The sequence below is a fragment of the Crocuta crocuta genome, unplaced genomic scaffold (assembly GCF_008692635.1).
Source record: "Crocuta crocuta isolate KB4526 unplaced genomic scaffold, BGI_CrCroc_1.0 scaffold545, whole genome shotgun sequence".
NCBI lineage: Eukaryota > Metazoa > Chordata > Mammalia > Carnivora > Hyaenidae > Crocuta > Crocuta crocuta.
In genome coordinates this window covers 2,793,838-2,806,652 of record NW_027551563.1, presented here as the reverse complement: position 1 = coordinate 2,806,652, position 12,815 = coordinate 2,793,838, and the positions used below count along the sequence as shown (strand labels likewise).

The following is a 12,815-nucleotide window of genomic DNA, read 5'->3' as shown; positions in this document are numbered from 1 at the left end:
TAGAGTCAGACATAAAGTCAGAAATCCAGTTCCCTCCTCTGTCATATAGCAGGTAAAATCGTAAGCAATATTATTTAGACTGAAATACTAGAATTCAGCAAAATGTAAACACTTTGTTATGAAACTGCTATAGACTTTTTTTGGATATTATTTTTATTTTGATGACTATGGTCTCAAAAAGTTAAATGTAAGTTGCTACATTTCTTAGCAGAATTTACCATTTTAAAGCAAATCTACAGTAAATCATTTTCAATTGCATCCTAGTTTACTAGTTTTTATTTATTAGAATATTATAATACTGGCTTGTATTGGCAATAGTACTTTCTAACACAAAGGAGAAGCTTGTGGCTCAAAATTGTAGCAGTAAAGCAGAAAATGAAAGTAAATTTGGAAAGTAGTATTTAATTTTTAAGGGAAAAAAAGAAACTATAAAGTAGAAGTCCACCTTGGGGAAAACAATAGGAGCCAATGTATTAGCCAACCAATATCTAAATTTAATTTTGAAAAATACATGTATGTTACTACTTTATTTCATTTTTCAACTGTATTGAGTTTCTGGTTCTCATCATTATAATGAGAAATAATATTTAAATGGTTCTAAATCAAGTTTCCTAGCTAAATCACACACAAGCACACACGCAGATACATTTGAAATTAAAGGTATATATCTAATAGTAACACATGAATCTGAGAAAGAAATAGGGAAAATGTGTAGTAAGAATGATGACTTGGGTTTCTACAGCAACTGAAGTTTAAAACTTACTTGTCTAATGTGGGGATGAGGTAGAAAGCACCTCATTAAAACCTTTGGATTTTAATCAGAAGAACTAAATTTTAATGGTTGCTTGTGCACTTATTATCGGTGCAAGCTTGGGCAATTCTCTTAACTGTCCAAAGCTCTGGATTTCTCATCTGTGAGATGGATAGAACAAAGATTCCCACTGAGGATCAAAATATAATGTGCCTTCGAAGCCTTTGGAAATTGTAAAGCATTGTACAGATTACAGAAATTACAGAAATAGAGATTTTGGAAATTACTCAGATATTAGAGTTTATTTTAGAGACGAAATAAGTATGATAAGAGATAACTGTTCTCAGTTGTATGTTAGGAAAAGGAGACATGGGCTACAAAGGTATGTTACAAAGGTGACAAGGGCTACGTGGCCAGGCTAAAAATGGACCCTGGAATTGAGTCCATTTGTGGTCGGTCCCCTTTGTGCTGCCTTGTGCTGTCTTTGAACCAGGGTTATACATCATTCACAGGGCACAGCCATCGTAAATGATAACCTACACTGATTTTAAGGACTTTAACAGATATAATTATTGAGTCACCTTAGGAAGAAATGCTAATATTACCGGGTGAGGCTTATATTTGTTCTTCCACACAGGTAATGAATTTGGGCATCCTGAATGGTTAGACTTCCCAAGAAAAGGAAATAATGAGAGCTACCATTATGCCAGAAGGCAGTTTCATTTAACTGATGATGACCTTCTTCGCTATAAGTTCCTAAATAACTTTGACAGGGATATGAATAAATTGGAAGAAAGATGTGGTTGGCTTTCAGCTCCACAGGTAAGCTCTTTATTCTAAATGTTATGTTTTAGTCACCAGTGTTGTACATGCTTGGAATGGCAATCGATTTAAATCTATATGCAGATCTTTTAAACAGCACTTTATTATTCAGTGTGTAGTGCCCTGTAACATACTTTGGGTTGTCAAAACATGTCATTGAAGTCTCTCCGATAGATAATGAAAATCTTAAACATAATGCTCTGCTTACTTTCCTGTTTAGTTTGTTGTTGTTTAAATTTAGTAATTTTTATTTCAGTTGGTTAAAATAATGACAAAAGCTCGGCATGGAGTCCATTTTGGAAAATTGCTGTGGAAACATCTTAATTGTTTTGACTGTTTTTCTTTATATAAATAATTTTGCTGTCATAAAGAGACTACTTGGACAACATGTAGATTTCTTTATTCTCCACCCCCCACTTCCTTTACTGGTCTCTAACTTGTCATCTCAATAGATGCCATTATACCTGCATGCGGTTTTGTATTTTTCATGAGCTTGACTCTCCTCTGGAATTAAAGTCTCCCTTTTCAATAAGTTTTAGAAAATGTAATTAACAGGTGCAAATTTTATACAGGCTTTTTTCCCTTGCAAAAATTAGCATATAGTATGTGTTACTTATAATCCATTTAGTTTTTACTGGTGCTATTTGAAATTACTGTTGATGTGTTTTTACTTCAGTGTCTATGATTTTTTTTTAATGGTTGAACAAAGGTACTTATATATTCACTAAGATTGGCTCCATGACACGAATGCCCTAATCACGTTTATTAGTAATGCAATTTCCAAAAGAGAGAGCAAAATGATGCTCCTTTTCAACAGGAACAATGTTGAATACCAAAAGGCATGCTGTTTACTCTAGAGCCTTAGTTCACATTGCTAAATTATCAAGAGTGGCGCTGCTGATATGCATGGAAATAAGTCCTTTCAAAGCTGGAGCTGCAAGAGGGTGGTGTTGAAAAAGCAAAGGCTTCTCACTGCCTACTGAAAACATGATGTATAAAATGGGAGACCTTGTAAACATAATTTCTTTTTAGACCTTCTCTTTCATTAGAAAAAAAAGATATATTGTAAAGAACTTTAGGTTGCCATTGAATCTGACAAAGGTAGGCAATAATGTAAAGTTTTTAAGATAACTACAACTTCAGAAATCTCAATACAATAACAATGTTACCTTTTATTTTAAAATGTCATTTTATGTAGCTTACCTCATTAGTCTGGGGACTAAAAGTCTTAAAGAAAATTCACTTGTAAACAGATCCAGTATGCGCATATGGGTACACACACACACACACACACACACACACACACATTTTATATGTAACATAGATACCGTGTTCTTAAAACCTAAGCCACAGTGGTAATCCTCTGTGCTTTGTTTGAAGTTATCAATGGCTAGTGAGATTTTAATACTTTAAGCCATTTTTGAGACTTACTAGAGTTTGATATGGCAATATTGCAACATGTTAAAAATATAATGGGCTGGCATTTTCATTTGTTGGCTTAATAGCTAACAAGGCTATCAAAAAAGACAAAAACATTTTTTACTATATAATCTGCTTGTAGCAGCATCTGGGTATTGTTTAGATGTGATGTATGTGTTAATTCTTACAGGCCCATGTGAGTGAAAAGCATGAAGGCAATAAGATCATTGCTTTCGAGAGAGCAGGTCTTCTTTTTATTTTCAACTTTCATCCAAGCAAGAGCTACACTGATTACCGAGTTGGAACAACATTGCCAGGAAAATATCCTTTTTGTTGCTGGTGAACATTACTGTCTGCTTTCAATTATTTATTACATCAGAGAAACTAAGAAAGACTAATGCTAATCTTGGTGACAGTAGCTCTCAGTTCCTCTTTTGAAAAATGAGGGGCTTGAAATACTTGATTGGTAAATCTTTGCTCAGCTTCATTATACTGAATCAATCCTAAGCTTCAGTCTGGTTCTAAACAGTATGATTCTGAGGGTTTGGGTTTTTTTTTTTAATGATAGTTTGATCCAATATGCAATTTAGGAGATGACTGTAGTTTCTTTTTATGAAAATATGTTGTAACTTGCCTTTGAGAATTGTCTCCTTTCCCTTCTCCACCGACGATGCAGACAATAGCTATAAAGATGGCTTCATTCCCTTTTCTCTTTCCTGTCTCCTCCAGTGCAGGACATAGCTCACTTTTGAAGGCCTGAACCAGTGAGGAGCCAACACTTGGGAGTATGTGCAAAAGAAGTGACAGAGAGAATATTTCTGATATTCATTCTGTATATTCACTTACTCACTCAGTTATTCATTTCCCAGATATTTGCTGAGCACCTGCTTATTGAGCACCGATGTGCCAGCCCTGTGCTAGGTGCTGTGAATACAGGAATTCTCCGGGAAGATTCGGTCACTGCTCTTGTGGGGCTTTTAAACTAGTGAAGAAGAAAAAAACGTTAGGAATCTTAAGTTTAATAAATGTTGCTAAAGGAAAAGTGCAGTGTATTTTAAGAACATTATGATTTCCCAGATCCATGAAAAAAAAAACCACACAGATTCAGGACCTCACAACAACCCAACACAAATTTGGAAGCAGGCAGATAGCATTCTTCTCTCCTGCAGCCCTGACAGTGATCACTGCCTGCCACCTATGCAGGTGCCTGATGCCACCATGAAGTCCGATGTGTCAAGGTAACTCTAGCTAAGCCCTGAGGTAGTGTGACCCCTGCACTGTGACAGTATCACCAAGTTCCCTGGTTCATTCTGTCTTTCTGCTTTCAGCTCTCAGGGCACCAGCAGTGCCCACAGGATGGCACCTACTATGGTTGTAAGACAACAGCCCTGGTTCCAAACATAACCTTCAGACACAATGTAAGGCAAATAGATTTTTTTCTCTTTTTTAAGAATGAAGTCACTTCAGGACATATTTTTTTTTTCCTTTTCTGTTGCCCAGAATTCAGTCCCACATCCTCAAAGAAATTTCTAGGAGGTAGAATTGTATCACCACAACCGGCTTATTAATCAAGGGAATAACTCTTGGGTTTCCAGGAAGTAGAACGTGGACTCAGGAAGTGGACTTCTGGAAGTGAAGGGGTTATACAGACAGACCATTCTGCAACAGTAAAGAGAACAGGCCAGTGCTGTCTAGTTATGTAGCCTGCAGCACCTACCACCACCCTGTGCTGTTCAGTGACCTTGAGTGTGGGGAGCGATGGTTCCCTGCCCTTTTCCTGTCCAGCAGATCACAGTTCCACATGTCACCAGAGTGTAGGAGAGATGGCTGTGGCTGTGACTAAGAGCCCAGAAGTGCCCCAGTTAACACAGAAAATGCTCCCATCAATGTGATGGGATTACCTGCACTGAGGAAGAGCTGTACTGTTCCAGGAAGCAAATGTACTCACCATTTCTATAAAGAAATGCAAACAAATACTAGATGTACAGCAACTCATACATGACCCTTCTCAGCCCCAAACTGCTAATGTAATACCCTAGACTAAATCCCTCTACACCTGAAAATATGATATAAGAAAATACAATCAAAATATAATCTTTTATAATCAGGCCAAAATACATTTACAATTTACAGTACACTTGCAATCTACTGCAGACTTGGTTAAGCACTGTCCTTGACCCTAGGTCAGTGCGGAGAGGAGATGTATAAAACCAAACCAAGTTGTAAGGCATAATGCAATAAATGAGAAGGACTGAGAATGTTCCATGGGAGAACAGGAGATAGGTAAAAGAAAAAAATAAAGAGAATGAGAGAGAGATTGAAAGATGGATTGATTGATTGATTGATTGAAGAAAAAGACTGTTATGCCTGGACATTGAGAAATGGATAAAATTGTAGTACAAAAAAATTAAGGAAGGCCATCTCTCTTGGAAAGCATAGAACATTCTTAATGAATAACACAATGAATTAATTGGAGACTGATGACCCAAAAATGGAATACTAAGAGATAAAGCTGAAAAGATAGATTGAGATCACATAATAGAAGATTTCAGTGCCATATTAATTAGTTTAGACATTTTTTCCATAGTTTTATAATGAAAAACTGAGGGTTTTTGAGCTGGGGAACTACTTGATAAGAATGTATGCTGTAGGAAAAGTTCTCATGTACCCAGTGTGTAGGAGAGCTTTCTCGAGGAAAGAGATTGGAAGTACAGATATTAATTATGAGAAATTAGAGTACATGTAAAAGATAATTAGGGCATGAGCCGAAGGAATGACAGTGGATAAAAGTGCTTTCTTGTGAAAGAACTCAGCAGTTGTTTGGACTTGGGATGTAGAAGAGAAAATATAAGGATTAATTTAGAACAAGGGGAAAAATGGTAGTGATGTTATTACTTAGGATAGCAAAGCAAGGAGGAGTAACCAGTTAGGGGAAGAGAAAATACAAGTTTAGGGATACCTGGCTGGCTCAGTCAGTAGAGCATGTGACTCTTGATCATGGTGTTGTGAGTTCAAACCCATATTGGGCTCAGAGCTTACTTAAAAAAAAAAAATGTGTGTGTGTGTATGTGTGTGTGTATAAAATAAAATTTTAATTTAGGATTTTGATAAGTAGAAAATGTATGGAATTTCAATGATGATGTTTTTTTATTGTGCTGACTTCATTATTTTTAAATATAATTTATTGTCAAACTGGCTTCTATACAACACCCAGTGCTTATCCCAACAAGTGCCCTCCTCAATGCCCATCACCCACTTTCTCTTCTCTCCCACCCCCCATCAACCCTCAGTTTGTTCTCTGTATTTAAGAGTCTCTTAAGGTTTGCCTCCCTCTCTCTCTGTTTGTAACTATTTTTTAGCCCCTTCCCTTCTCCCATGTTCTTCTGTTAAGTTTCTCAAGATCCACATATGAGTGAAAACATATGATACCTGTCTTTCTCTGACTGACTTATTTCATTTAGTATAATACCCTCCAGTTCCATCCACATTGCTGCAAATGCCAAGAATTCATTCTTTGCCATTGCCAAGTAGTATTCCATTGTATATATAAACCACATCTTCTTTTATCCATTCATCATCAGTTAATGGACATTTAGGTTCTTTCCATAATGTGGTGATTGTTGATAGTGCTGCTATAAATATTGGGGTATGTGTGACCCTATGCATCAGCACTCCTGTATCACTTGGGTAAATTCCTAGGAGAGCTATTGTTGGGTCATAGGGTAGTTCTATTTTTAATTTTTTGAGGAGCCTCTACACTGTTTTCCAGACTGGCTGCATCATCATTTGCATTCCCACCAACAGTGCAAAAGGGTTCCCATTTCTCCACACAATGATGATGTTTAGAAGAAAAATCTTGACTCAAGCTATACTGATCTCCTATGTAAATTTAGTAAATATTATTAAGTGAAATCATATATAATAACATAGCATATTTTATGAAGTAGAATCAACATAAAAGTTAATTTTAGTTAGCGATATGAAATTATACTATACATGAAAGTCATGTTTGTTTTTTGTGTGGTTTTGTTTGTCTTCTTGTTTGTTTGTTTAAAGTAATCACACCCAACATGGGGCTCAAACTCCTGATCCTGAGATCAAGAGTCACACATTCTGTGGACCTAGTAGCCAGGCACCCTTCTCGTTTGGTTTTGATAAAACCTTGCCACAAATTGAGTCTTCTGGAAATTTAGTTATTTACCTAAATGTCTATAGGCATCTGCTGTATAGAAATTCTCTATATTAATAAACACTGAATGCTTTATATTAGTAACCCCTTTCAGAAACTGTATTCATCTAAAGCTTTAATGATATAGACACCTTGGAAAATGGATCATATCTTCATATAAGTAATACTTGAAGCCTTGGTCAGCTATTGGATCTCCAGGAGAACCTCGAAGAAAGTATCTCGAAGAAAGTATTCTTGGTTCTTTTCCTATAGGGATTTTGTTTGCTACATAATTGCCCCTACTTGGACCTTACATATTTTTGCCTTTCTCATTTTTTGTCTTTCAGTCAACAAGCTGTAACTAATTCCCATATGTTACTGCTTCCTCTAAGGACATTTACCTTTTAATAATGGTCTCTTTGACTACTCAAGAAATATGTAAGACCTAATGGACTGGTTATCTAACATAATATTTTTTATAATGAAGATTTTTTTTTTTGTTTAAGGTTTAAAGTACCTTAAACCATACCTTCTAATTAGCATAGGTTCATATCACCAGCTTTAACTCCTACATTGATCTTAAAATCTTCCAGATTTTCTGATGTTCTATTTCTATACTCCAATGACCCAGTTTAGTGCAGAGATACCATTTATAAATTCCTCCACACATGATAGCTAACTGTCATTAGAACTCATTCCAGTTCTAGCAATCTAATTCACAAGGTAAACAATTCAAGTGTTTTTGTAATTTTTTTAAAAAGTGCCTTAAATGTATTAAATGCATTAGTTCTGTTCTCTGGATCTACTGCTGTTTCTACACGTCAGCGAGTCAAATCAGAAAGGCATTTAATTTAACATGCTCTTTATAGTACTGCCTCCCTAGTCTTCCCCCTTCCTGACCAAATGCCCCTGGTTTCTCCAAAACATTCTGGGGATACTTTCCAGACCTCTTACTATCACGCCTCTCTTATCAAAATGTACCCAGCACTGTGCACAGCCCTCTAACATTGTGTCTCCGGGACTCACAGCACAGTATTCCCAATAGAAAATGGCAAGTATGACAAAGAGTACCCCACCACCTCCCTGTATCTTGATACTGCTCTCTTATCAATATAGTTACAGTTACAATAGCTCTACTGGCAGCCATCACATTTTCCACTCATATTGTATTTGCAACCAAGACAGAAAAAAACAAAAGCAAAAAAACTTTAGTTTTTCTTGAAGTATACTGGTATTATGTCATGGCCACCCTATTTTTATTCAGTTAATAACTTTAACCTAAAATCCCAAATTTAACGCTGAACATGAAAATATATATAAAATGTTTTTGGCCTCTAACCCATTAATGGGGAAGACGACAGTTCTGTGTTATAAATGCTACGATGCTACCTTCTTCCATCAGCAGCAAATACATCTGTGCTTCCTTTCAGCTCTTATTGTTTCAAGCTTAGCTTTAAGAGTTCTCTTTATTATCCTTAGCATTTTACAAGTCTCATTTCCTTTCAGCCTTTCATTTTTCTGACTTTAGTCTTATTATACCTTTAAACGACATTGTAGCTCAGTGTTCTAGAATCATTTCAGAAATGGAAAGTACAAAAACATTAGGATTTCTATGCTGTAATCTCTGACTTTGCCAAAGTGCCCTGTCCCATTGGTACCTCCAAGTTCTGAGCCAGTGAACTGACTAGTTTTTCACTGTGAAAAATCAAAGGTGCTAAGATTGGCTGTATTAATCAAGTCAAGAAGTTCATCAAATTTTTAATTCCCTGGAAAGCAAAGATTTGGTGCCAGAACAAGTTTAAAGTTTCTAAAGACATCATGTGAACTTCTTCTGTCACTGTGAAATATAAACCGCGAGTAGGTACTATGTCTGAATTCTTGAGCAAGTTCCATTTTTTGAACCTGTATATCCTATGTGTCTATCAAATAGCAAGACATCAACTTTCACTCAAATCTGTGGAAAATAGGAAAATAGGAAAAATAGTCTTCCCAAGAAACTGTTGTAAGGTGAACTATCTTGGGGACGATGCCAGGCAAGGTAGAAGAAACACTTTAAGGATGCCCTTAACTATCACTTCTAAATAAGATGATACATTTCAGAAAGCTAAAAGAAAAGTCTGATGCATATCACTCAGGTTTTGAGAAGTGGTCTTAATGGTGACTGCTAAGGGACTTAGAAATGTTTCTGCCAAAGGAATCTACAGCCATATTCTAGAAAATTACACACACACACACAGTGAATACCTTTCGCTGCTACACTGCCTCACATTAGTGTTTTTAGCTGCTGATCTTCAGTGTAATAACCACCAACATTCTTTAGTTAGTAAATAGCAATGTGGGTGATGCAGCTTCAGATCTAAATATACCGGGCAAGTAGGCTGGTCACACATCTCATGCCTAGGAAGATAAAAGACATTTTCTTAATGTGATATATTTGCCTGTGACTTAACCTTGTTAAGTAGCCATAGACAAAGAGAGAAATAAAAACATAATGCTCTTTATATTATCAAAATCATTATTGTCTGTCTTTCATCATATTTCTTCACTTAGAATGTTATCAAGTCAGCATTGAATCAAAAGGAAAATAGCTAAGCCCCCCAAGGACAAACTGCTCTTTCTAATCCATTTTGAGTAACACAAATGATGATACCACATTTTGAGTGATGTGAAGGAGACTGGATGCAAGGGGACCTCTTTTTGAGGACCGTCTGTTTGCTGGCCATTTTTTTAAGTTGTTTATGTTTTTTAAATGTTTATTTATTTATTTATTTGATAGGGAGAGAGAGAGAGAAAGAGAGAGAGAGAACAAGCAGGAGACAGACAGAGAGAGAATCCCAAACAGGCTCTGCACTGTCACCACAAAGCCCAATGCAGCCCTTGAACCCACGAACTGTGAGATCATGACCTGAGTCAAAATCAAGAGTGGGATGCTTAACTGACTGAGACACCCAAGTGCCCCACCTGGGCATTTTAGTAAACCTCTAGTTTAGTATTCCCAGCAGCTCTATTAGGTAGGTTATGTTAGCCTCATGTGACAGGTCAGTAAACTCGGGCCCTTAAGTAATTACCTAGTTTCCCTCCAGCCCCCAACTGATAAAGGTTGAGCAGTGTACTGCCAAGCTCATGTCTTTTCTATTCCTCTTTCAGTTCATGGGTGCATACGTGTGGTTAGTGGTGGTAGCAATAGCGGTATTGTCCATGATGACTTATTTCTAGAATGCTCGAAATAACTTACATACAGTTCTCTGGAGCAGTAGGTAGCATGAGAAAATTATACACAAATTTACAGCATAGGCAAGCTTCTCTCTCTTCAACTTCCCTCAGCACCCCACCATCGTTCTCCCTCATGATTCTTTCCCAGAAATTCTTCCTCATAATCCCTGGGTAACATGTACATACTCAAGTCAAGGTAATTTCTCTGTATTCTAAAGTAGAATGTAAATGTGTCCTCGTTCCATGTCCAAAGCTAAACAAATTCCTTCAAGGCATCATTTCAATTTAAGGTTATTATCTAACATTCAGAATCAACTTTAAGCCACTCGTAAGGTATGTGTCTTGATATGTGCAGATTCACACTGTTCCGAGAGCATGAACAACACTAAAATAAGGTGTTTTCAAATTATTTGTCACCATGCTGAGACGGGGGAGGAAACAATAGTGTACCAGCAGCCTCCTTTCCAAATGGCATTTTAAACTGTTACAATACTGAAATGTTAAGAGGAGTAATCATAAAGTATGGCTTGTGAAAAATATGTGAATCCCAGCCAAAAATATTTAAAGCTAAGGGAACAGATGAGTAAATAGTTGGATTTGACCCGAGATCTTTGAAATATTTTCATTAAACTGCCGCAAGATGTACTTTTTAAAATGTAAATCCAGACTCTGACATTTGCAACCTGTACACAGAGTTTCTAATGAGCAAATAAGGTCACTTGGATGATTCACTGGAGTGTGATTGCTGAAGGCAGAGAGGTTGCTGTGTGTTGCTTAGTTTACAGAAGCCTTTGAAGCATGGTTATGTAACATTGTGTTTAATAGAATCTATGCTTTATGCAACAAATAAAAACAAAGGACTTAATTTCGGATTAGCTAAATGTCACATTCCATCAAGAATTTATATATAAAAGTTAATTTCTGGACTAAAGAAAATAAGAGCAGCTCAACTTTCTAATTTTCCAGATAACATATGTTTTGTTTAAAAAGCACTTTAAAAAATAAGGCTTTCTCATGAAAGATCTAAAACAATGACTTTGAACAGATGTAAGCATGTTTCTTATTCATGTGTGTGTATGTGTGTGTGTGTGTGTGTGTGTGCGCTTTTACTCTATACTACAACTTAATGATGCTATTCTTTATGTGAGCAGAGATAATCCTAGTAACAATTTCATATTTAATATAGGTCCTAGTTTTCTTTGTATAGCTTCAAAGTGGATGTACATTCATTGCCAGGTTAGCCCTCTTTAGTTTCAAGATGACAGTAATATGTTTAAACATTATCTAGAGGTCTTTTTGATCATTTTTTATTGTTAAACACTGTCCAACAGTCCCTGTGATTTAGTGATAATGACAGATGCGTGTCCCCACTTCCACTGGCAATAAAAGAGCCTATGATTTAGCTTCATTTTTCTACCCAGGAATTTAAGATGAATCACAAAGTAAGAAAAATATTTTGCATGATTAAAATATTGCCACTGCTGTAACAGTTTTAGATTGCCTTAATATATATTCATAAGACTATAGGCAGTAATGAATAATGAGCAGGCCCTNTGAAATGTCTGAGTGCTATGTAGCAGATCACTCAGTGCTCTGACATATGCAACAACATTTCTGGGATTTTTAGTTTCATAGCTCAGCTGTGCGGGAATGGTTTCCTCTGGTTCCAGAAATTCATCTAACAATAGCTCAGTCAAGATTTCCATCCTCTAGTTCTTGTCTATCTGTGGGGAAAATCAGAAACATTATTATAACCTTTAAAAATAATACATACTTACCTAAGAATTATATCGCTAATGGATGGAAAAACATGTGTGCCTAGGTTGATTATGTTTACTAATTTGTAAAAAGTGGTACTAGTATGTGGAAATGGATGCCAAGATACTTGTAAGACTAAGAATTTTATCTGCACATTAGCAATTATTTAACTAAATGTATTTAACTAAATTTACTATTTAACTAAAATGTATTAGGGACTCAGAGCACCTAGGTGACTCAGTCCATTAAGTGTCCAACTCTTAGTTTCAGCTCAGGTCATGATCTGACAGTTTGTAAGGTTGAGCCCCACATTGGCCTCTATGCTGACAGCACAGAGCCTGCTTGGGATTGCCTCCTCCCTCCCCCTTCTCTGCTCCTATCCCGCTCATGCTCTCTCTCTCTCTGTCTCTAAAAATAAATAAACTTAAAAAAATTTTAAGTTTTTTTGGAAATGTATTAAGTACATATAAAGCTACATTTTTGTTGGTTGGATGGATAATAATGAATAGAAGGATGGGCAGACAGAAATGAATGGATGAACAGATGGACAGACATATGGATGGATGGACAGACATGTATGAATGGATAGATGGATAGTTGGAAGATAACTGCTACCTAATGGCAAAAGAACCTCTGGAATTATTTAAAATTGAATAATTAAAACACAAAAATTACTAGAATTTA

The 12,815-nt window shown here is 36.2% G+C and overlaps 1 protein-coding gene across 1 annotated transcript in view; it reads left to right on the top strand.

The window, feature by feature from the left end:
* GBE1 (1,4-alpha-glucan branching enzyme 1) overlaps nt 1-12,815 on the top strand; it is a 269,814-nt gene that overhangs the window by 234,990 nt on the left and 22,009 nt on the right. Inside the window, exons 13-14 of the mRNA XM_077750044.1 lie at nt 1,389-1,573; nt 3,183-3,315. Of these exons, the coding sequence (XP_077606170.1) occupies nt 1,389-1,573; nt 3,183-3,315 (318 nt within the window). The remainder of the gene's footprint in view (nt 1-1,388; nt 1,574-3,182; nt 3,316-12,815) is intronic.